The 24,247-nt window shown below is 49.6% G+C and overlaps 3 protein-coding genes across 6 annotated transcripts; 1 reads left to right on the top strand and 2 right to left on the bottom strand.

Moving 5' to 3' along the window:
* Window positions 1-10,085: 10,085 nt before the first annotated feature.
* On the bottom strand, window positions 10,086-14,031 carry LOC147208143 (E3 SUMO-protein ligase ZBED1-like). 4 transcript variants are annotated; one of them, XM_086108003.1, is made up of 5 exons: window positions 13,620-14,028; window positions 12,522-12,583; window positions 12,316-12,424; window positions 10,506-11,714; window positions 10,086-10,422 (listed from the first exon to the last, which is right to left on the bottom strand). In XM_086108003.1, exons 1-5 carry the CDS (start codon window positions 13,726-13,728, stop codon window positions 10,106-10,108), a joined length of 1,806 nt encoding a protein of 601 aa, XP_085964129.1. In that variant the 5' UTR covers window positions 13,729-14,028; the 3' UTR covers window positions 10,086-10,105. The 4 variants fall into 4 exon arrangements, with proteins under 4 accessions (XP_085964129.1, XP_085964127.1, XP_085964125.1 ...); XM_086108001.1 differs by having other exon boundaries at window positions 12,522-12,619; window positions 13,620-14,027; XM_086107999.1 differs by having other exon boundaries at window positions 12,316-12,619; window positions 13,620-14,031.
* A 1,037-nt stretch (window positions 14,032-15,068) lies between these two features.
* Window positions 15,069-20,262, top strand: LOC147208142 (uncharacterized). Its single transcript, XM_086108013.1, has 2 exons — window positions 15,069-15,212; window positions 16,086-20,262. Exons 1-2 carry the CDS (start codon window positions 15,089-15,091, stop codon window positions 17,471-17,473), a joined length of 1,512 nt encoding a protein of 503 aa, XP_085964139.1. The 5' UTR covers window positions 15,069-15,088; the 3' UTR covers window positions 17,474-20,262.
* On the bottom strand, window positions 18,414-24,101 carry LOC147208141 (uncharacterized). Its single transcript, XM_086106500.1, has 4 exons — window positions 23,692-24,101; window positions 21,706-22,658; window positions 20,403-20,562; window positions 18,414-19,908 (listed from the first exon to the last, which is right to left on the bottom strand). The coding sequence occupies exons 1-4, from the start codon at window positions 23,813-23,815 to the stop codon at window positions 18,578-18,580; spliced, it is 2,568 nt and encodes an 855-aa protein (XP_085962626.1). The 5' UTR covers window positions 23,816-24,101; the 3' UTR covers window positions 18,414-18,577.
* Between the last annotated feature and the right edge of the window lie 146 nt (window positions 24,102-24,247).

The raw sequence follows: 24,247 nt of genomic DNA, 5'->3' as shown, positions 1-24,247 counted from the left end.
TTCAGAGTCTCGATTGGAGTAACGCGTGTACAGTCTCTCTCTCTCTCTCTGCTGCCACGCGGTGACTTGAGCTGGCGCTAGGCTCTCCTCACCTGCAGCTTTGTCCTCGTCTTCTACACTCATGAAAGGGACAAAGGTCAATGGCGACCCTCCTCTTCTTCGTCCTTAACTCTTTTGCGCGGGTCCGCCGTGGTTCCCGTCGCTCAGGCCTCAAATCTTCGCCGACTTCTGCGGGACCCAAAAAGACAAAACAAGTCAAGTCACATCTCTTGCCGTGACTTGGGTGCTCGCTCAGAGGGTCGGGAAACTGACGCCTTGATTTACAAGTTGACCAAGGTTGCGACTCTCATTGCTGGGAAGTCAACCCAATCATGCGCATTGAAAAGAATTGATGCCAATCATCATTCCCAGCAAAATCATGTTGAATAGTAAGGCGTTTTAACAAAAAAAAAACGACCATGTATACTAAGGCGTTTTTAGCTGAAATAAACGACCATGTATAATAAGGCGTTTTTAGCCGAAAAAAACGACCATGTATAGTAAGGCGTTTTTAGCCAAAAAAAAACGACCATGTACAGAAAGGCGTTTTGAGCCGAAAAAAACAACCATGTACAGAAAGGCGTTTTGAGCCGAAAAAACGACCATGTATAGTAAGGCGTTTTTAGACGAAAAAAAAGACCAAGTACAGAAAGGCGTTTTTAGACGAAAAAAAACCGACCATGTATAGTAAGGCGTTTTTAGCCAAAAAAAACGACCATGTATAGTAAGGCGTTTTTAGATGAAAAAAACGTCCATGAATCGTAAGGCGTTTTTAGCCGAAAAAAACCAGACCATGTATAGTAAGGCGTTTTTAGCCCAAAAAAACGACCATGTTTAGTAAGGCGTTTTTAGCCGAAAAAAACTACCATGTTTAGTAGGATGTTTTTAGCCGAAAAAAACGACCATGTATAGTAAGGCGTTTTTAGCCGAAAAAAACGACCATGTATCGTAAGCCGTTTTTAGCCGAAAAAAACGACCATATACAGTAAGGCGTTTTTTGATGAAAAAAAGACCATGTATAGTAAGAAGTTTTTAGCTGAAAAAAAACGACCATGTATAGTAAGGCGTTTTTAGCCGAAAAAAAACGACCATGTATAGCAAGGCGTTTTTAGCCGAAAAAAACAACCATGTATAGTAAGGCGTTTTTAGCCGAAAAAACCGACCATGTATAGTAAGGCGTTTTTAGCTGAAAAAAAACGACCATGTATAGGAAGGCGTTTTTAGATGAAAAAAACGACCATGTATAGTAAGTCGTTTTTAGCCGAAAAAAAAACGACCATGTATAGGAAGGCGTTTTTAGACAAAAAAAAAACGGCCGAAAAAAAACGACCATGTATAGTAAGGCGTTTTTAGCCGAAAAAAAACGACCATGTATAATAAGGCGTTTTTAGCTGAAAAAACAGCCTGGGTTCTGGTACTAGTTCTCTCGAGAGGGGTTGGACTCTCTTCCACTCTGGAGTTGCTCATGGTGAGAGGCGCAGAGCAGGTGTGGGCATACTCATTGCCCCCCGGCTCAGTGCCTGTACATTGGGGTTCACACCGGTAGACGAGAGGGTTGCTTCCCTCCGCCTTCGGGTGGGGGGACGGGTCCTGACTGTTGTTTGTGCATATGCACTAAACGGCAGCTCAGCATACCCACCCTTTTTGGAGTCCTTGGAGGGTGTGCTGGAGAGTACTCCTGCTGGGGACTCCCTTGTTCTGCTGGGGGACTTCAATGCTCACGTGGGCAATGACAGTGAGACCTGGAGGGGCGTGATTGGGAGGAACGGCCCCCCCGATCAGAACTCGAGTGGTGTTCTGTTATTGGACTTCTGTGCTCGCCACGGATTGTCCATAACGAACACCTTGTTCAAACATAAGGGTGTCCATATGTGCACTTGGCACCAGGACACCCTAGGCCGTAGTTCGATGATCGACCTTGTGGTTGTATCATCGGATTTGCGGCCGCATGTTTTGGACACTCGGGTGAAGAGAGGGGCGGAGCTGTCAACTGATCACCACCTGGTGGTGAGTAGGCTCCGATGGTGGGGGAAGATGCCGGTCCGTCCTGGCAGACCCAAACGTATTGTGAGGGTTTGTTGGGAGCGTCTGGCAGAATCCCCTGTCAGAAGGAGTTTCAACTCCCACCTCCGACAGAGCTTTTCCCATGTTCCGGGGGAGACGGGGGACATTGAGTCCGAGTGGACCATGTTCCGTGCCTCTATTGTTGAGGCGGCCAATCTGAGTTGTGGCCGTAAGGTGGTTGGTGCCTGTCGTGGCGGCAACCCTCGTACTCGCTGGTGGACACCAGCAGTAAGGGATGCCGTCAAGCTGAAGAAGGAGTCCTATCGAGCCTTTATGGCCTGTGGGACCCCAGAGGCAGCTGACGGGTATCGACTGGCCAAGCGGAACGCAGCTTCGGTGGTCGCCGAGGCAAAAACCCCAGCGTGGGAAGAGTTCGGTGAGGCCATGGAAGCCGACTTCCGGACGGCTTCGAGGAAATTCTGGTCCACCATCCGACGTCTCAGGAGGGGGAAGCAGTGCACCACTAACACTGTGTACAGTGGGGATGGGGCACTGCTGACTTCGACTCGGGACGTTGTGAACCGGTGGGCAGAGTACTTCGAAGACCTCCTCAACTCCACCAACACGTCTTCCTTGGAGGAAGCAGAGTCTGAGGACCCTGAGGTGGGCTCTCCTATCTCTGTGGTTGAAGTCACCGATGTGGTTAAAAAGCTCCTCGGTGGCAGGGCCCCAGGGGTGGATGAGATCCGCCCGGAGTTCCTCAAGGCTCTGGATGTTGTGGGGCTGTCCTGGTTGACACGCCTCTGCAACATCGCGTGGTCAACGGGGAGAGTGCCTCTGGATTGGCAGACCGGGGTGGTAGTCCCTCTTTTTAAAAAGGGGGACCGGAGGGTGTGTTCCAACTACAGAGGGATCACACTCCTCAGCCTCCCTGGTAAGGTCTATTCAGGGGTGCTGGAGAGGAGGGTCCGTCAGGAAGTCGAGCCTCAGATTGAGGAGGAGCAGTGTGGTTTTCATCCCGGCCGTGGAACAGTGGACCAGCTCTACACCCTTAGCAGGGTCCTCGAGGGTATGTGGGAATTCGCCCAACCAGTCTACATGTGTTTTGTGGACTTGGAGAAGGCGTTTGACCGTGTCCCTCGGGGAGTTCTGTGGGGGGTGCTTCGTGGGTATGGGGTACCGAACCCCCTGATACGGGCTATTCGGTCACTATACCACCGATGTCAGAGTTTGGTTCGCATTGCCGGCAGTAAGTCGGAATCGTTTCCAGTGAGGGTAGGACTCCGCCAAGGCTGCCCTTTGTCGCCGATTCTGTTCATAATCTTTATGGACAGAATTTCTAGGCGCAGCCGAAGCGTTGAGGGCGTCCGTTTTGGTGGCCTCAGTATTGCATCCCTGCTTTTTGCAGATGATGTGGTGCTGTTGGCTCCTTCAAACGGGGCTCTCCAACTCTCACTGGAGCGTTTCGCAGCTGAGTGTGAAGCGGTTGGGATGAAAATCAGCACCTCCAAATCTGAAACCATGGTCCTCAGTCGGAAAAGGGTGGAGTGCCCCCTCCGGGTCGGGGGAGAGATCTTGCCCCAAGTGGAGGAGTTTAAGTATCTTGGGGTCTTGTTCACGAGTGAGGGCAGGAGGGAGCGAGAGATCGACAGGCGGATCGGTGCAGCGTCTGCTGTGATGCGGACGTTGTATCGGTCTGTCGTGGTGAAGAAGGAGCTGAGCCAAAGGGCGAAGCTCTCAATTTACCGGTCGATCTACGTTCCAACCCTCATCTATGGTCACGAGCTGTGGGTCGTGACCGAAAGAACGAGATCCCGGATACAAGCGGCCGAAATGAGTTTTCTCCGCAGGGTGTCCGGGCTCTCCCTTAGAGATAAGGTGAGAAGCTCGGTCATCCGGGAGGGGCTCAGAGTCGAGCCGCTTCTCCTCCACATCGAGAGGAGCCAGATGAGGTGGCTTGGGCATCTGATTCGGATGCCTCCTGAACGCCTCCCTGGTGAGGTGTTCCGGGCATGTCCCACCGGGAGGAGACCCCGAGGAAGACCCAGGACACGCTGGAGTGACTATGTCACCCAGCTGGCCTGGGAACGCCTCGGGATCCCCCGGGGAGAGCTGGAAGAAGTAGCTAGGGAGAGGGAAGTCTGGGCTTCCCTGCTAAAGCTGTTGCCCCCGCGACCCGGCCCCGGATAAGCGGTAGAAGATGGATGGATGGATGGATAGCTGAAAAAAAACGACCATGTATAGGAAGGCGTTTTTAGACAAAAAAACCCGACCATGTATAATAAGGCGTTTTTAGCCGAAATAACGACCATGTATAGTAAGGCGTTTTTAGCCGAAAAAAACCGGCCGAAAAAAAACGACCATGTATAGTAAGGCGTTTTTAGCCGAAAAAAAACGACCATGTATAATAAGGCGTTTTTAGCTGAAAAAAAACGACCATGTATAGGAAGGCGTTTTTAGACAAAAAAACCCGACCATGTATAATAAGGCGTTTTTAGCCGAAATAACGACCATGTATAGTAAGGCGTTTTTAGCTGAAAAAAAACGACCATGTATAGTAAGGCGTTTTTAGCCGAAAAAAAACGACCATGTATAGTAAGGCGTTTTTAGCTGAAAAAAAACGACCATGTATAGTAAGGCGTTTTTAGCCGAAAAAAAACGACCATGTATAGGAAGGCGTTTTTAGCTGAAAAAAAACGACCTTGTATAGGAAGGCGTTTTTAGACAAAAAAACCCGACCATGTATAATAAGGCGTTTTTAGCCGAAATAACGACCATGTATAGTAAAGCATTTTTAGCTGAAAAAAAACCACCCTGTATAGTAAGGCGTTTTTAGCCGACATGGTCCTTTTTTTTCGGCTAAAAATGCCTTACTATACATGGTCGTTTTTTTCGTCTAAAAACGCCTTTCTGTACTTGGTCTTTTTTTTCGTCTAAAAACGCCTTACTATACATGGTCGTTTTTTCGGCTCAAAACGCCTTTCTGTACATGGTCGGTTTTTTCGGCTAAAAACGCCTTACGATTCATGGACGTTTTTTTCGTCTTAAAACGCCTCACTATACATGGTCATTTTTTTCGGCAAAAAACGCCTTACTATACATGGTCGTTTTTTTCGCCTAAAAACGCCTTACTATACATGGTCGTTTTTTTCGGCCTAAAACGGCTTACTATACATGGTCGTTTTTTTCGGCTAAAAACGCCTTACTATACATGGTCGTTTTTTTCGTCTCAAAACGCCTTATTATACATGGTCGTTTTTTTTCATCTAAAACGCCTTACTATACATCGTCGTTTTTTTGTCTAAAAACGCCTTCCTATACATGGTCGTTTTTTTTCGGCTAAAAACGCCTTACTATACATCGTCGTTTTTTTGGGCTAAAAACGCCTTACTATACATGGTCGTTTTTTTGGGCTAAAAACGCCTTACTATACATGGTCGGGTTTTTTTCGGCTAAAAACGCCTTACGATTCATGGACGTTTTTTTCATCTAAAAACGCCTTACTATACATGGTCGTTTTTTTTGGCTAAAAACGCCTTACTATACATGGTCGTTTTTTTTTCGTCTAAAAACGCCTTTCTGTACTTGGTCTTTTTTTTCGTCTAAAAACGCCTTACTATACATGGTCGTTTTTTCGGCTCAAAACGCCTTTCTGTACATGGACGTTTTTTTCGTCTTAAAACGCCTTACTATACATGGTCGTTTTTTTTCGGCTAAAAACGCCTTACTATACATGGTCGTTTTTTTCGGCTCAAAACGCCTTTCTGTACATGGTCTTTTTTTTCGTCTAAAAACGCCTTACTATACATGGTCGTTTTTTCGGCTCAAAACGCCTTTCTGTACATGGACGTTTTTTTCGTCTCAAAACGCCTTATTATACATGGTCGTTTTTTTTTCATCTAAAACGCCTTACTATACATGGTCGTTTTTTTCAGCTAAAAACGCCTTACTATACATGGTCGGGTTTTTTTCGGCTAAAAACGCCTTACGATTCATGGACGTTTTTTTCATCTAAAAACGCCTTACTATACATGGTCGGTTTTTTTCGGCTAAAAACGCCTTACTATACATGGTCGTTTTTTTCGTCTCAAAACGCCTTACTATACATGGTGGGGTTTTTTCGGCTAAAACGCCTTACTATACATGGTCGTTTTTTCGGCTCAAAACGCCTTTCTGTACATGGTCGGTTTTTTCGGCTAAAAACGCCTTACGATTCATGGACGTTTTTTTCGGCTAAAAACGCCTTACTATACATGGTCGTTTTTTTCGTCTCAAAACGCCTTACTATACATGGTGGGGGTTTTTCGGCTCAAAACGCCTTTCTGTACATGGTCGGTTTTTTCGGCTAAAAACGCCTTACGATTCATGGACGTTTTTTTCGTCTTAAAACGCCTCACTATACATGGTCATTTTTTTCGGCAAAAAACGCCTTACTATACATGGTCGTTTTTTTCGCCTAAAAACGCCTTACTATACATGGTCGTTTTTTTCGGCCAAAAACGCCTTACTATACATGGTCGTTTTTTTCGGCTAAAAACGCCTTACTATACATGGTCGTTTTTTTCGTCTCAAAACGCCTTATTATACATGGTCGTGTTTTTTTTCATCTAAAACGCCTTACTATACATGGTCGTTTTTTTCAGCTAAAAACGCCTTACTATACATGGTCGTTTTTTTCAGCTAAAAACGCCTTACTATACATGGTCGGGTTTTTTTCGGCTAAAAACGCCTTACGATTCATGGACGTTTTTTTCATCTAAAAACGCCTTACTATACATGGTCGTTTTTTTTGGCTAAAAACGCCTTACTATACATGGTCGTTTTTTTTTCGTCTAAAAACGCCTTTCTGTACTTGGTCTTTTTTTTCGTCTAAAAACGCCTTACTATACATGGTCGTTTTTTCGGCTCAAAACGCCTTTCTGTACATGGTCGGTTTTTTCGGCTAAAAACGCCTTACGATTCATGGACGTTTTTTTCGTCTTAAAACGCCTTACTATACATGGTCATTTTTTTCGGCAAAAAACGCCTTACTATACATGGTCGTTTTTTTCGGCTAAAAACGCCTTATTATACATGGTCGTTTTTTTTCATCTAAAACGCCTTACTATACATCGTCATTTTTTTCAGCTAAAAACGCCTTACTATACATGGTCATTTTTTTCGGCTAAAAACGCCTTACTATACATGGTCGTTTTTTTCGGCTAAAAACGCCTTATTATACATGGTCGTTTTTTTTCATCTAAAACGCCTTACTATACATCGTCATTTTTTTCATCTAAAACGCCTTACTATACATGGTCATTTTTTTCGGCAAAAAACGCCTTACTATACATGGTCGTTTTTTTCGGCTAAAAACGCCTTATTATACATGGTCGTTTTTTTTCATCTAAAACGCCTTACTATACATCGTCATTTTTTTCAGCTAAAAACGCCTTACTATACATGGTCATTTTTTTCGGCTAAAAACGCCTTACTATACATGGTCGTTTTTTTCGGCTAAAAACGCCTTATTATACATGGTCGTTTTTTTTCATCTAAAACGCCTTACTATACATCGTCATTTTTTTCATCTAAAACGCCTTACTATACATCGTCATTTTTTTCAGCTAAAAACGCCTTACTATACATGGTCATTTTTTTCAGCTAAAAACGCCTTACTATACATGGTCGTTTTTTTCGGCTAAAAACGCCTTACTATACATGGTCGTTTTTTTTTTCCCGCTAAAAATGCCTTCTTATACATGGTCGTTTTTTTCGGCTAAAAACGCCTTATTATACATGGTCGTTTTTTTTCATCTAAAACGCCTTACTATACATCGTCATTTTTTTCATCTAAAACGCCTTACTATACATGGTCATTTTTTTCGGCAAAAAACGCCTTACTATACATGGTCGTTTTTTTCGGCTAAAAACGCCTTATTATACATGGTCGTTTTTTTTCATCTAAAACGCCTTACTATACATCGTCATTTTTTTCAGCTAAAAACGCCTTACTATACATGGTCATTTTTTTCGGCTAAAAACGCCTTACTATACATGGTCGTTTTTTTCGGCTAAAAACGCCTTATTATACATGGTCGTTTTTTTTCATCTAAAACGCCTTACTATACATCGTCATTTTTTTCATCTAAAACGCCTTACTATACATCGTCATTTTTTTCAGCTAAAAACGCCTTACTATACATGGTCATTTTTTTCGCCTAAAAATGCCTTACTATACATGGTCGTTTTTTTCGGCTAAAAACGCCTTATTATACATGGTCGTTTTTTTTCATCTAAAACGCCTTACTATACATCGTCATTTTTTTCATCTAAAACGCCTTACTATACATCGTCATTTTTTTCAGCTAAAAACGCCTTACGATACATGGTCGTTTTTTTCGGCTAAAAACGCCTTACTATACATGGTCATTTTTTTCGGCTAAAAACGCCTTACTATACATGGTCGTTTTTTTCGGCTAAAAACGCCTTATTATACATGGTCGTTTTTTTTCATCTAAAACGCCTTACTATACATCGTCATTTTTTTCATCTAAAACGCCTTACTATACATCGTCATTTTTTTCAGCTAAAAACGCCTTACTATACATGGTCATTTTTTTCGGCTAAAAACGCCTTACTATACATGGTCGTTTTTTTCGGCTAAAAACGCCTTATTATACATGGTCGTTTTTTTTCATCTAAAACGCCTTACTATACATCGTCATTTTTTTCATCTAAAACGCCTTACTATACATCGTCATTTTTTTCAGCTAAAAACGCCTTACTATACATGGTCATTTTTTTCGCCTAAAAATGCCTTACTATACATGGTCGTTTTTTTTCGGCTAAAAACGCCTTATTATACATGGTCGTTTTTTTTCATCTAAAACGCCTTACTATACATCGTCATTTTTTTCATCTAAAACGCCTTACTATACATCGTCATTTTTTTCAGCTAAAAACGCCTTACGATACATGGTCGTTTTTTTCGGCTAAAAACGCCTTACTATACATGGTCATTTTTTTTTCGGCTAAAAACGCCTTACTATACATGACTGGTGTCAAACTCATTTCACATGGTGGGCCACATACGGCCTCGGTCGATGTCAAGTGGGCCGGCCCATTAAAATGATACCATACTTTGCTATAAACAACCAAAACAACATGTCTTTCCTTTGTTCTGGTATAAAGAAGCACAAGAACGTTTGGAAAATGTTGATATTTAATGAACGTATCTTTTACAAAACATTTCATGAAGCACCTTACATTTCCTTCAACAAATGTGCAATTTACTTTTATCATTCACATCTATGCATTGCAACTCATCCCATTGATTGTGCAAACTTTAACAAGTAATTGGTATTGAAAAATATAGTCATGCACTTTATGAAGAAACAAGATTTATAAAGAAAGGAAGTTTTAAACTTTACACGTGCATATAAAATCTAAATGTAATCCCTGCCTACACCTTACAAACTAAGGAGGGTGCTATTAAATGTGTAAATGTGAGAGTGCTATTGATAGCGTCTGCTGTCACGGGTCTGTCTCAGCGACGGACCGAGGCTGTCTTCTTCTCTGGTCAACAGTGTTCCCTAGCGGATACTCAATGAATCGCACCTTCTTAAAATATTAATTCTGTGTCTTTTATGCAATTTTAAATTACCTTGCGGGCCTGATTGAACCTCGTGCGTGTGTGTGTGATGAATGGAATTCCGCATCGGTGTGCAATTGTAAAAATAAAAATAGTGTTGAAAAAATAAATCTGAAACTGCATTTAAGGGTGGCTCAATACTGGCTGGCCATGTACGGGCCGGAGTTGTAAATTGATTTCTGGCCCAAATACTTCACGTGGCGCGTCCCGCCGGGTGTCGCCGTGCCCTGGCGTCAGCACTTCTTTTGTCGACGTCGAAATCGTCTTTCCTCTCTTTTGCGACAGCCTTTGTCGTCGATGGACCGCGGCAAAAAGGCCGTCGTCGCGGAGTATCGGCGTCGTTTGGACGGATAACGTCGCGATCTCGCGGGAGGGGAAAACAAAAAACAAAAAAGCCAGGGGTCCCGGCTCGAGCGCGCTCAAAGACTTTTATTGAGGTACATGATCATTTCCACACTTTTGGGACTGAGTCGGTTCCTTTTTTTGCTCACCTCTTCCCCGCATTTGGAAAAGACTCGCTCGCAAGGAACGGAGGACCGACGTGCAGAGAAAATGTTTGGCCAAGCGGAAGAGATGCGGGTAAACGTTTTGATGGCTGAGCCAGTAAGCCAGCGGGTCCTCGGCCCTCCCCAGAGGCGGATCGCTCATGTAGCGCTGCACTTCCGCCGTGGCGTCCACCGAGGCGTTCCTGGACCACCTCATGGCTTCCGAAGCGTCTCGGTCCAGACTTTTCCAAAGGTCGATACCTGACGCGCAAAAAAAAAAAAAAAGGGACACAAGTGGTGAGCGAGCGCGCGGAGGCCGGCGCCCGCCGCGCAAGACGCCGTACCTGTGGGCGGCGGCGGCGGCGCCTCCGCGGAGGCCGGCTCTCCGGCGGGCGTGCCGGGCGGCGTGTACACGATGAGCTGCGAGCACTGGGCGGCCAGCCGCTTGACCGAGGTCTGCGCCTGCGCTTGATTGTAGAAGCCGAAGGTTTTGAATCTGGGATCCAGCAGCGTGGAAAGGGTGAGCGCCGTCTGGCTTTCCAGCGTGTCGAAGGTCTCCTGCATGGCCGACACCAAGTTGTGGCCCAGTCGCTTGGCCGTGGGGTGCGTGGTTTTGCCGTTGGTCTCGTACAGGTGCAGCAGAAGCATTTTGGTGATGGGGATGACCTTGGAGCCCGCCAGCCGCTTCTCCTGCGACATCTCCACGGCGGCCTGGTAGAAGGGCGCCAGCAGGCGCAGGCAGGCGGCGGCCGTCTCGTCGTCCCGCGGGGACAGGGCCGCCGCCGCGTCCGTCCCCAGCGCCGCCAGCGCCGCGTCCAGGCAGCGCCGCTCTTGGCACAGGCGCTGGAGCATGAGGAAGGTGCTGGTCCAGCGCGCCTCCGCCTCCTGGACCAGCGGGGCGGCGGGGCGACACATCTGCGCCTGCGCCTGCCGCAGCTTCTCCTGGGCGGCGGCGCTGCTCTTGAACAGGGCCACCAGCTGCCGCGCCCTGCCGCGCAGCTCCCGCAGGCCCGCCGTGGCGTCCAGCGACTTCTTGACCACCAGATGAAGCGAGCGGGCGAAGCACGGCACGTGTCTGAGGTTGAGGTCGCCGACGGAGGCCGCCATCTCGGGCGCCGCGTCGGTCACCACCGACGTGACTTTGCCCCCGATGGCCCATTCCTCCAGCAGCGAGGTCAAGCGCTCGCCGACGTGAGCCGACGTGTGCGCTTCGGGCAGCGGCAGCACGCCCAGCGGCGCCGTGGCCGCTCGCATGGAGTCGTCCAGGAAGTGGCAGGTCACCGCCACGCGGGCGTCCGTCCCCGCGGAGCCCCACGTCTCGGCGGTCAGGCTGACCGCCTCGGCGCCGCCCACGGCGGCCTTGGCCTTGCTCTTCTCCTCCTGGTATTTCTCCGCCACCATCTTCTTCAGGGCCCGCCTGGACGGAAGAGCGTAGGCGGGATCCAGCGAGGCCACCAACGCCCTGAAGCCGCAATCGTCCACGATGGAAAACGGCTGCCAGTCTTTCACCACCAGATTCACCAGCGCTTCGTCCAGCGCTTGCTTCCGGCCCGCTGCGTCGAGACGGAGAAGTCAAAGGGAGCGAGGCCGCCGACCCGAGCGGGGTTTTGTCCGTCGTCGGCCGGCGGAGCTTCGCCGCGGACTCGCGTTTCGTTGACGACAAATCGCGAGCGCCGCCGCTCGCTCTGGCGGCCTCGGTTCCCATTCCCCGCGGCGTGCTCCTTTTGCTTCCGAGCGTCTGTTCCCGCACCGCCCCGGGGGGTACTGCCCCGCGCCTGCGCAAGTAGCAACCGAGGTCGTTCGCATTGGGCCTACATTCTAGCGCTACGTTTTGAAAATCGCACAAAGAAGCGTCGCTCGCTTGGCGTTTTAAGACCCCGAGGCAGTCCGGGGAAAAATGTTCGCCTTCCTTTCATCAATACGTACGATCCGTACTTTGCGCATAGGTTTCGACGTGTTAGAACACAAAAGGAGCGGACGAGTACCCCCCCCCCCCCCCCCCAAGTCGCGCTTCAAAGCACGTTGACGAAGCGGCCGCTGGGAAACGACACATCGGTCGACTTCTTCTCACTGCCGTAATTTCACAAAGACGGCAAAATCGTACCCCCCCCCCCCCCCCCCCCCTGTGGGCGAAAGCGGGGGAAGGGCACTCACTGGCGTTGCTCTGTTTGAGAGCGGGGCCGTGCTTGGCCGCGAAGTGCCGCACCATGGAGGACGTGTTGCCGTGATACTTGAGTTCCGCCGAACACGCCAAGCACTGGACCTGGACAGAAAGACATTTGCGGCCCACAGTCGGGCGGACGCCGTGCGGCTTCTCCACTGAGCGCGCTCGCCAATGAGTCGGCGGCGCCCGCGCGTACCTTGTCGGGAGTGATGAGGCTGAAGTGCTCCCACATGTCAGAAGAACGCGCTCTCTTCCTGTCTTGCTCCGCGGCGATCAAACAAACCTCGTGAAGTTCTCAACAGGTCAACAGAAACAAGGCAAGCATTGACGACGGGCCGCCGACGGCGCGCCACGAGGCGATGGAATTTCGCGGCCCCGACCGGTCACGCCTCACGGTGGGGACGAGCGCACGCGTCGGGCGAACCGAGCGCTCGCGCGCGGTACGTCAACCGAGGTCCGAGTCAAAAATCAAAAAAAAGACCCGAGTCAAGAATAACGACTGTTAGTGTGGATTACGTATGACAATTTGAAATTTTGGTTCAGACTTTAGCGCGCGTGGTGGAACTTGACATGCTTGATTTGCTTTCGCGGGCCACGTAAAATGTTGTGGCGGGCCAGATCTGGCCCGCGGGCCTCGAGTTTGAGGGCGGCGGTTTAAAAGGTCATTCCGAAGTGCTTCTCGCAGGCTTCTTGGTACGAGCGTACGCCTTGAGCCAATGGTGAGCCCGAGAAATGTCCGTTCGAGGCAGAAGGGAAGGGGCGGTTCCGCACAAACCAAAATCCAATTTGAAACACCTTTACGTGAATTATTCCAAAATGACTGGGAAAAAAAATCACCAGTGATCCTTCACAAAACACAGATGAGTGTCTGGATCTTTTTCACTCAGGCGAATGTTTTGCGGGTCAAGTCCACAAGTTGGAAACTCGCGTCAACAATACTCGCCGTTGCACGGGGACGTCAGTTCGGAAAAGCGGAGGCCAAATCAATTCGGAAAGCTTGCCCGCGTCGGACAGGAGGCCCCTGTTCACCTCTCCCGTCACCCGGTGACGGAATCCGACAAAGGTGAAGGGAAGGAGGCCAAAGGGGGAGCGGATCGGACTTTCCAACATCGAGGCTCACTCGGATGCCAAGCGCGTTCCGAGTCACGCGCGGTGCCCTCCATTTAGCCCGCCGGACCTCCGCACCCCGGAATCGGGCGCTCAATAATTCGGACGCAGCGGTTCCGAGTTTCAGCGTCACAAGTGCCGCGATGAGACGCCGTCAAACAACCGAGCGCGGAAGGAGTCAACAAACCTGCTGCGTGGAGCGCGGCCTGAGCGTCCAGGAGCTGCGGTTCCTTCTCCTCTTTAATTGCACAAACCTCCTCCTCGTACTCTTCCTCTTTCACGCTTTTTGCACACATTTCGCCGCGATAAAGGCAACGCTTGAAACTCACGCCGAGCGAGGCGGCGCTGCGTTAGCGGCTTGCCGGCTAAATTACGCCAAGCTCATTTGAGAAGCTTCAAAATACGCCGAGGCGAGTTTAACCGGACGCGAAATTGTCCTGGACGACGCTTTCGTCCAGAAAAAAAAAAAAAAAAAGGTCGAGGCTTCGGTCTGTTCGGCGCCGATTCGTTCGTTGCACTTTCGGGTTTAGAAAAGCGCTCGCGCGGTAAGAGCTCGCCCGTTTTGCGGCGGCGACATGAGTCGCGGCAGCTAGACGTCATTTCCGCTTAAACCGCGGCAAGCTTCCGCGCGACAGCGACCCCCCGCGGCCTCCCCGAGATGGTTTCCTGCCCACCTGCCAAGTCGGCAAGCGGTCTTGTGGTTCCTCGGGATTCCGAAGCCGACTAAAGCCAACAACAGGGAGCGAACGGTGTAGTCGTGCTATTCTAATTTGGGGAAACATTTTATGTTGTGCCTTTCCGGCATAATCATCAACCGCGAAACAAACAAAGGCTGCGGTATTCATTTCACAAGTTTCACTTTTTGAAACCAAATGCTGAAATAAATGGACTTCCCCTCCATCTTCAGTTTTTCTGGCAGCCACCCGCATGGCGATTGTGTTCGGAAGTTTTTTGTTTTCATGAAAAAAAAATCTTGCATTCTTTTGTTTCCCCAGTCGTCTCCATCTCACTTGAAATTTTACCCAAATTTAAAACGCCGATTTGAAACCCTGGCTCGAGTTTGAAAGCCCACTCTTGCGATGACAAATTGGACTCCGTTTTCGAGGTGACGAGCATTGCGGTGTATTGAGCGGGGCCACGTCGCAAACCGCAAGCAGCGTTTCCAAAGCAAAATGAAAGAAGTTATCAAAGAAACAAGTGGACTTTGCGTGTGGCAAACGGGGTCCGCCTCTTCGCGCCCTTCGGCTTTCGCGCAGCCTGCATTCATTTGACAGCAGACTTGTCACTGACGGGCGCCATTTCCGCTTTGCGAATGAGGCGGCGAGGGTAAACCAACAAGGAGACTTTTGTCCAAGTGGCTTTGCCGTACCGCTCCTGCTGCAGCGCGAAGCCACTTCGTTTCGGGCCTACGCGATCGAGCGACTTCGATCAAATCTTTTTTTTATTTTTGATCGATTGCCTGGGCGTCCGGAGGGCGTCGACACACGACGCCCTCTCTACTTCACTCCACTAAAGCGCCCGTAGTGTCATTTTGGCGTCCCGATAAAGTCGTCTCGGCGCGCGTTGAAGCGGCTCGAACTAGCTGAGCTGAGTTTAGCTTCGTCGCGAAGAAAGAGATCGAGTGCGACCGGAAAGCGTCGCGACCGTCGCGCGGAAATGTGCGCGAGACGAGTGAAAGAGGAAGAGCCCGAGGAGGACCTTTGGGAGACCAAAGAGGAGAAGCGGCCTCAACTTCAGCGACTTTGCAAGTCGGAGCCTCGAGTCGCCTTACGCAGCGCGGGTTTGTTGACTTCTTTACGCTCTTCGGAAAAAGATTCGGGAACCAACAGCCTCTTGTCGAGCGAAAACGCCAAGAAACGGGAAAAAGCGAATCCATTTTATTCATTCATCTTCCGTACCGCTTGATCCTCACTAGGGTCGCGGGGGGGGGGGGGTACTGGAGCCTATCCCAGCCGTCTTCGGGGACACCCTGAATCGGTTGCCAGCCAATCGCAGGGCACACAGAGACGAACAACCATCCGCGCTCACACTCACACCTAGGGACAATTTAGAGTGTTCAATCAGCCTGCCACGCATGTTTTTGGAATGTGGGAGGAAACCGGAGCACCCACGCAGGCCCGGGGAGAACATGCAAACTCCACACAGGGAGGCCGGAGCTGGAATCGAACCCGGTACCTCTGCACTGTGAAGCCGACGTGCTAACCACTGGGCTACCGGGCCGCCGAATCCATTTTAAACAAACGCAATTGCAAATGGGTATTTGGGCAAGTATTCACTTGAACTGATTGTCTTGTTGCAAATCACAAGAGCGATCTCAAATCTCCGGTGTCTTTTCTCAGGGTGGATCTTTTTACCGCAGGTGGCATCTCGAAAGTGTGTTGTGATCCGGAAATCATTTCAAACGGAGCCACATTTCAAAACCCATCCGCAAATGTTGACAACACACAACCAAAATGTATTCCTATGGATGGCAAAACCTATTGGCGGTAGGGCCGCCACAAATGTTTTTTTCCGCTTGACGATCAATCACCAAGAGTTGGCGCGATCTGCCGATGAATCGCACGGTCCGTGCATGGCGGCATTTTGCGCCGGGACACGAGACTCGATCAAGCCATGTCGTGAGCCCCCCCCCGCTTCCCTTTTTTTTCTGCAGACGTCAGTGAAGATCTGGGGCCCGAGCGGCGGGAGCCAGAATCATCTCACATCAAAAAGGAAGCCGAGCTGCATTCCCCTCACATTAAAAAGGAAGAGCAGGAGGACGAGTTTCCATCGGCCGGAGTCGCTGTGAAGCGCGAAGACGAGGACGGAGGCCACAGTGGAGCACCGCAATCGGACGGCCTTTTGGCTCCACTTTCAGATGGTGACAATGCAACCTCGCACTCTTCCGACTATGACGATGATCACGATAGACACTCGACCACGAGATGCCCGACGGACAACAACCGAGTCAAATGTTCTCTCTGTGACAAAAGCTTTGACGGCAAGTCGGCGTTGAGAGTACATCTCAGAACACATAGTGGAGAAAAGCCTTTTGCCTGCTCGGTGTGCGGTCAAACATTCCATCATAGTGGCACGCGGCACACAAGAAGGCGACATGATGGCGATCAGCCCTTTTCCTGCTCGGACTGCGCGAAGCGAGTCTTTCAAAAAGGAGACTTGGTCGGACACGGAAGAACGCGCACTGGAGAGAAACCTTTCGCGTGCTCAGACTGCGGTAGAAGATTCGCTCGGAAGGCAGGTTTAGGCAAGCACACTTGTGCGCGGGGTGGAGGGAAACCTTTTGCTTGCTCGCTCTGTGACAAGCGCTTCAATCGCAAGAGAGATTTGACCAAACACACCAGAACGCACACTGGAGAAAAACCTTTTGCCTGTTCCGCGTGTGACAAAAGATTCAACGAGAAGGGCGATTTGACAAGACACGCGAGAAGACACACTGGCGAAAAACCGTTCCTCTGCTCGGTGTGCGGTAAGAGATTCTTGCTCAAAGCGCAGTTCGCGACTCACTTCCGAACGCATACCGGCGAAAGACCTTTTGCCTGCTCGCTCTGTGGTAAAACCTTCATTCAGAAAGGCGCCTCGAGAGCACACGCCAGAACACACACGGGCGAAAAACCTTTTGCGTGCTCACTATGTGGCAAGCGATTCTTTCGGAACGAAGATCTAACAATACACACTCGAAGACACACTGGAGAAAAACCTTGCGCGTGCTCAGTTTGTGGTAAGACCTTTGCTCGGAACTCGCAGCTATTAGCGCACACAAGAACGCACACCGGAGAAAGACCTTGCGCGTGCTCGGTGTGTGGCAAACGTTTCATTTTCCAAACAGCGCTCCTTGCGCACGCGAGAACGCACACAGGAGAAAAACCATTTGCCTGCTCAGTTTGTGGGAAGCGATTCTCCCAGAACTCAAACTTGACGAGGCACACCAAGACGCACACCGGAGAGAAACCATTCGGTTGCGGCGTGTGCGATCAAAAATTCTTTCGGAGGTATCTCCTGAGTCGGCATAAGTGCGCTGGCCAGAAGGGCGGCGGTCAGTGAAGCTGCGGACGAATCCGAGCCTGTGTCGAGAAAGTCCACGTCGCTCACCTTTCGGTGACGGGGTTAAGCAGAGATGAAAAGGGTGCTTCTTTTCCCACATCGGAAAAGGCCCAAGGCGGTTTCCCATTTTGAAGCGATTTTTGATTTGCCCCAGTAACGTGAGACAGTGCGAGTGCATTTTGGAGGTTTGGGGGGCGGCTAATGCTTTTTTGTTGCTGTCACACTTCTCCCCCACACTTGGGATGCAAAGATTTTTGTCAACAGAGCGACACTGACCAGAACAAGATGTAGCGATGAGACCAAAAGAAAACGCGACCCGGCGCACGCCGGTGACGACAGACTTCAACTCGGACGGGCGCCAATGGAGGTGAGCCTGCTGCCGCTCGGGACAACAAACGCCCCGTTGCCGAATTGTTGTGATGGCCAAAGAAGCCAGTGCAACGTCAACATTGAACTCATTTTGCAATAGATGAATTATATGAAGCATTCAAATGACTGTGTACAATGGCAATGCCTCGAAAAAAAAAAAAAAAAAGATCTGAATCCCCCAAAGATATTTTTTTTTTCCTGGAACTGGAGGTGCATATTGTTTGGTTCCATTGAGTATCCACTGTGGAAACCGAGTCAGGCGAGATATTGGGACCATTTGGTACGCCATCAATGTCAAAGCCTTGAAAAGATTTCTGCCGGATGAGATTCTCTCTTTTTGCCACGAATCGCCCACTGGGCAGCGTGTTTGTTTGTTGTGTCTATTGATAGGAATAAATCTTGGAAAAACCTTTGTTCAAATTGTTCCCCCCTTGGAGGTTTTCTCCTCACACATTTCGGTCGTTTGTATTTTCGGATTTCTATGGCATCACTTCAGAAAATCCCCGTTTTAAAGAAAAGCAATGAATGCTTGCTTATTTTCTCTGAAAAGACACAAACAATGGTCCAGAAAGGTATTTCGAATGAATTTAATGACATGGTCATTGATCAAACAAGTGTCAAATGACAGGTAGGTAGATGGCGCGCCAGCTTCCGGGCGGTGAGAGAGCAGATGAGCAAAGAGCCCCTCGGCGAGAGCCCACCCGCCGCCGGACACCGCACAATCGCCCCGTGACGTCAGTTTGCAGAAATGGAGTCCCATTCGCTTTCCTTTTTCACTTTGGAGAGGAAGCGCCCTTCCGTCTCTCCTTGACCCCGCGATCTTTGATCGCTCGGATCTTCGGTGTGTGTCTGCGCGTGTTTTTTTAACCCTCCGCTCCGAGTGAATTTTTTGCCACAAACTGAGCAGGCAAACGGCTTCTCTCCGGTGTGTGTTCTCGTGTGGACTCTGAGGTCGCCGTTCTTTAAGAATCGCTTGCCACAAAAGGAGCAGGCAAAAGGTTTTTCTCCGGTATGGGTTCTCGCGTGGACTCGCAAGTCGCCGATCCTCGCGAATCGGCTCCCACAAACTGGGCAAGCAAAACGTTTTTCTCCGCCGTGCGTTCTCGCGTGCGTTCTCAAATCTGCCCTGCAGTCGTAAATTTGACCGCAAACGGAGCAGGCAAAATGCTTTTCTCGGGTGTGCGTTCTCGCGTGCACCTTGACGTCGCCCTTCTGGGTGAAGCTTTTGCCGCAAACGGAGCAGGCGAAGGGTTTGTCTCCGGTGTGTATTTTTGCGTGCCTCGTCAGCGTGGCGTTATGAGTGAATCTCTTGCCGCAAACGGAGCACGCAAAAGGTTTTTCTCCGGTGTGCGTTTTGGCGTGCCTCGTTAATTGCGAGTTGCGAGTGAATCGCTTGCCGCAAACGGAGCACGCGCAAGGTTTTTCGCCGGTGTGCGTCCTGATGTGTATTCTTAAATCGCCCTTCCGAAAGAATCGTTTCCCGCAAACTGCGCAAACAAAAGGTTTTTCCCCGGTGTGCGTGCCCGCGTGTGCTCTGAAAGCGCCCTTCTGAATGAAGCTTTTGCCACAAACGGAGCAGGCAAAAGGTTTTTCTCCAGTGTGCGTTCTGACGTGGGCTCTTAAAGCGCCCTTCTGAATGAAGCCCTTGCCACAAACCGAGCAGACAAAGGGTCTCTCTCCGGTGTGCTTCCTCGTGTGTACTTTCAACACGGACTTTCTGCAAAACGTTTTGTCACAGTAAGAACACTTGACTCGTTTGGCGTCAGTCGGGCACGTCCCGTCACCTGTGGCGCGTTCGTCATCGCCGTCGTCATAGTCTGAAGAGTGCGACGTGATGTTTTCACTCTCTGACGGGGGCGGCGAGAGGCCGTCGGAGTGGGACCCTCCGCAGTGGTCCCCGTCCCCTTCTTCGATCTTCACGCTGACACAAGCCAGCGGAAAGCTGAGCTCATCCTCCCGCTCTTCCTCTTTAACGCAAAGAGGCCCCGGTGCCTCTGGCTCCACCTCGTCTTTCATCGGAACCTTTTCTGGCTCCTGCCGCTCAGGGCCAAGAGCGTCATTGGCGACTGCGGGACACACACACACAAAAAAAGTAAAACACCAGACAACATTCTGCCAGTTAATGTTCGTTGCGTAGCGAGCATCGAAGACGTCGGCGGACGTTCAACCAACGTTTTACAATCAATCTGATCACTTGCTCACATTACACGGTGACACGACTGACCTTGGATCTTGGACCCAGCACGAGTGGTTGCGATGTCAATCCTGGCATACTGCCTGAAGGCCTGAAGACTAAAGTGGCTTGGCTTTGTTTTCTGCTCTTATTTTCTTGCTGCTCTTTGAAATTGTGCGCGTGCCCGCGTTTGTTTTAACTCTGCGATCCTTCCGGGTATGAAATAAAGAATCGAGCGTTGTTGAAATTGCTCTCGGTTTTGTTCGGAGACGTAAGATTGCTCGAATGACTCCAAACAAGATTTACGACGTGATAATCTTCAACGCGCATGAATATTTTCCAAGGTAATTCCGATCAAGAGTGAGAGGAAGAAGTCTTCGAACATACCTGCTGGGTCTGACGGAACTCGAGGCTCCGCCTTGCAAAGTGCTTGGCTTTGTGGCTCCTTCTCCTCTTTGGTCCACCAAAGTTCCTCATCGCATTCCTCCTCTTTCACGCGTCTCGTGCACATTTCCACGCGATGGTGGTCGCCGCGTTTCTCGGTGGCCTAGCGACGTCTTGCTAACAGCCGCCCGGGGTCTCTTTGTTAGCAAGCGAGCTAAAAAAGGTCAAGCTAAGCTAAAGCGAGAAGCTTCACCGCGCACGGAGGCCACCGAGATTGAACGAATTTGGATTGAGTCCAATTAAATGGGCAAGGAGGCCGCGTGTCGACGCTTGCGTACGTTCGAGAGGCAATTCGGAAAGAACGCTTTAGTGAAGCGAGCACGTTTGCGTGAGCCCGACGTAAAGAAGCTCCCGTTTGTGGGAGAAAAGGTACGGCAGCTTCACTTGGACAAATGTCTTCTTTTTCATTTTAGTCGGAATAGCAATAAAAAGGGGGGGGGGGTAATAGTATAAATGGGGCGGAAGACTGTAGTCATTTACATTCTAATCCATATAACGTATTGCGCTCGGCCTCGTTTTACGATAAATCGAAGGAGTGCCGCCGTACGACCTCCGTCTACCAATGCGCTTTCCCGCCCATAGATGGCAGTGTTCTCCACAGACTGTGACATCCGTTTTTTGATGATAAAAGTCTTGCACGTTGTTTTTGAGATCTTTTCTTTGTTGTGGTTTTTCAGATCGTCCTTTAAAGGTTTGCTCAGCAACGATTCGACTATGCGTTTTCATTATTCTTTCAGCAGAAAAAAAATGTTTCCATCTTTTTCCATTCTTCGGCAATAGGCATTACAAAATGGCTAAGTTTCATGGAAATGGCGATTCCTGGGCTTCTGCGGAGAAAAATAGCTTTCTTTTTTTAAAGCAAGCATTTCAAACACGTGAGGCACCACTGCCACCTGCTGGTCGCTTTTTTACATGATTTACAATGCAAACGGCTTATTCTCATTCACAGATTGCATCAGACCCTCTTCCCCTCTATGACGCAAAAAATGACGTACAAGTACTTCCTTGGTAGGCGGGGCCTAATTTTAAAAAGACGTACAAGTACATCTTGTGGAATGAAAAAGTTTTAAGAAGACATTCCACCGGTTGCTGAACCTTTAAAACAAAACAAAACAAAACATGAAGAACGGTTGAAATTCATCTCTGAAAAATAGTAAAAAGGCCAACGATAGAAGAGAAAAATCTCGACCTCGTTCCAGCCACCGGCAATGAGTCCGAGAGCCCCAACAGTCTCAGTCGCTCAAGAGTTTATTTTGCCGCTCGACGGTCTTCTGCCGTTCTGAGCAGCACATTTGTGTTTCTTAAGCTGATCCTTCCGAAAGAATCGCTTGTCACACACGCTGCAAGTGAATGGTCTCTCGCCAACATGTATTCTCGCGTGAGTCTTCAAATTGTTCTTCCTGTTAAAGGCTTTGCCACAAACCGAGCAAGCAAAAGGTTTCTCGTCCGTGTGCGTTCCCATGTGTCTTGTTCGGTTCTTTTTCATGGTGAACCTTGTGCCGCAAACCGGGCAGACAAACGGTTTCTCGCCGGTGTGCGTTCTCACGTGTATTCGCAAATCTCCGCTCTGCGTGAAGCTTTTGCCACAAAGCGAGCAAGTAAAAGGTTTCTCTCCGTCGTGCATTCTGGCGTGCCTTTTTAAATTGGCCTTCGTGGTGAACCGTTGAGCACAAACCGGACAGACAAACGGTTTGTCGCCAGTGTGTGTTCGTGTGTGATTTGTCAGATGCGTTTGTCTCGAGAATATTTTGCCACAAACGGAGCAGGCGTATGGGTTTTCTCCCGTGTGTGCTTTCAACAAGGACTTTTTGTCAAAGTGAGAACATTTAACCCACTTGTTGCCAGTGCCAAACGTCGGATCCTCTTTAGAGCGTTGTTCATCGTCGTCGTCGTCGCCGCCATAGTCGGAAGAGTGTGACGTGACGTCATCGCCATCTGAAAGCGGAGCCAGGAGGCCGTCCGACGGGGTTCCTCCGCGGTGGGCTCCTTCGCTCTTCACAATGACGCCAGTCGACGGAGACTTTGAGATTCGCTCCTCCCGCTCGTCTTCTTTGACGCGCGGTGCCTCGGGCTCTTCCTCCACTTTGATGCGAGCGGGATCCGGCATCCCTTCTTTAACGCGCGCAGGCTGCGGCGCCTCTTTCGTTTCGATGCGGGGAGACGCCGGCCGCCGCGAGCCAACAAGATCTTCACTGACGTCTGCGGGACAGCAAAAGAAAAAACAAACAAACAAACAAACACACACACGCTTTGACCGAGACAAGCTTTATTCAAAGGAGTCTGAAGTTGCATGCTGTTGTCTGCACATGTTCTTGCCAATGTTTAAGGTATCCTTTCTCGATGCCCAAGGGTTCAATTACGATGTAAGGGCAGGCACTTTTGAATAGGAATGAAAATAATGCTAAGCGACCTCAAAAGTAATGATAACAGATGTCCCATTTTAACCCAATGGAGACGGCGGCACCGGCAGGGAGCTGCCGTCAATATGAAGGAGGCCCAGCGGGGCCTTTTGGGTCGCCTTCGTGGCCGCTGAGGTACAAGCTCGGGTGAGGCCATTCGGGAGGACTTTGAAGAACTTGTGTTTCGCCATCCAAAGCTCCACATCTGAGACGCTGGTTTTCAGTAGGAAAGGAGTTTGACTTTCCTGGGCTCTCGTTCCCAGACGAGTCGGGGCAGGGCGGAGAGCCAGACGGATGGACTCCTCATGCCGACTCGGCTTGGGTCCGGCGGGATGAAGGAGAAGCGGAGCCCAAAGGCAAAGCGCAAATCTAAAGGTGACTGCAATTTGCATTTTGAGCTCCGACTCCACAAGCTCTCTCACCCGCAGACTCCTCGGACCGTTTTAGACACCTCAAGACTTTTGTCCGAACCCTGGTTTAAAGCCCTACTTTGAAACACTAACCCCAATTTAACACCCTTCCATCGAAACCCCATCCCCGGTTTAACGCCCGAGCTTAAGACCTTCATTTCAAACCCTAACCCTCGTTCAAAACCCAACTTGGAAACAGTAAAAGCAAGTTTAGAAGCCATCTTGGAAACCCTAATCCCGGTTTCAAAACCGCATGTGAAACGCCTACCCGAGATCAAAGCTGGAGACCCTTCCGTCAAAACACACACCCAGGTTGGAATGCGGCATGGCAAGAGATCCGCCGCTTTGACGGTCGAATTAACGCCGCAGCATTGCGATGAAATGCAACGGGTGTGGTCGGCAAACAAGTTGTCGTGAACGAACCTGCGTCACCGAGCGAAAGTGGAGGCTGCTCGACATCGGCGTCCAGGACTTGACGCTCGCTCTCCTGGGTTGCTCCACAAACGTCCTCCCCGTACTCTTCGTCTTTCACAATTTTCGCACACATTGGCCCACGGTAATCGTCGCCCTTGCCACTCGCTCTTGCTCTCTGCGACGCGGGGCGCCTCTCGCCTCTTTGTTAGCTAGCGGCTAGCGACCTCAGCTAAAATAGGCAGAGAGGCGTTTATTCCCACACGAAACTCCTCCAAACTGTGTTTCGGTCGGCTGGGACGTAGGTGGTGCCTCGGCGCCTCCGTGCGTTCAACTAAATCAGAATCCGGGGAGTCAAACGATCGTTTGGTGGAGATCAAATGTATGCTTGCGTACAACGTGCAAGAAGTAGTGCAGCGATTTCCCGCGGATGTGACTTTTCTTCCTTGTTTTTATACGGCTGTTTGCATGCCGAATTAGCACAATACCGCCATCTACAGATGTAAATGGATTACTGCTGCCAGTTCCTTGATCTACCATTGAAACGGTTCCCTTTCATCCGACAAAA

This window comes from Hippocampus guttulatus, chromosome 3 (assembly GCF_054856545.1).
Source record: "Hippocampus guttulatus isolate MCC_2025c chromosome 3, RoL_Hgut_1.0, whole genome shotgun sequence".
Classification (NCBI taxonomy): domain Eukaryota; kingdom Metazoa; phylum Chordata; class Actinopteri; order Syngnathiformes; family Syngnathidae; genus Hippocampus; species Hippocampus guttulatus.
The sequence above is the reverse complement of the archived record's forward strand: the minus strand, read 5'-3'. Positions and strand labels throughout refer to the sequence as shown.

Coding starts and splice junctions, on each gene's coding strand:
- LOC147208141 (XM_086106500.1), bottom strand. CDS start 23,815: ATGTGTGCGAAAATTGTGAAAGACGAAGAGTACGGGGAGGACGTTTGT. Junction 22,659..23,691: donor ACTTTCGCTCGGTGACGCAG/GTTCGTTCACGA, acceptor GCTGTCCCGCAG/ACGTCAGTGAAGATCTTGTT. Junction 20,563..21,705: donor CGTCGAGCGGCAAAATAAAC/TCTTGAGCGACT, acceptor AGACGTCGCTAG/GCCACCGAGAAACGCGGCGA.
- LOC147208142 (XM_086108013.1), top strand. CDS start 15,089: ATGTGCGCGAGACGAGTGAAAGAGGAAGAGCCCGAGGAGGACCTTTGG. Junction 15,213..16,085: donor AGTCGCCTTACGCAGCGCGG/GTTTGTTGACTT, acceptor TTTTTTCTGCAG/ACGTCAGTGAAGATCTGGGG.
- LOC147208143 (XM_086107999.1), bottom strand. CDS start 13,728: ATGTGTGCAAAAAGCGTGAAAGAGGAAGAGTACGAGGAGGAGGTTTGT. Junction 12,620..13,619: donor GGCCGCGCTCCACGCAGCAG/GTTTGTTGACTC, acceptor TGACCTGTTGAG/AACTTCACGAGGTTTGTTTG. Junction 10,423..10,505: donor GCCGCCGCCGCCGCCCACAG/GTACGGCGTCTT, acceptor TTTGCGCGTCAG/GTATCGACCTTTGGAAAAGT.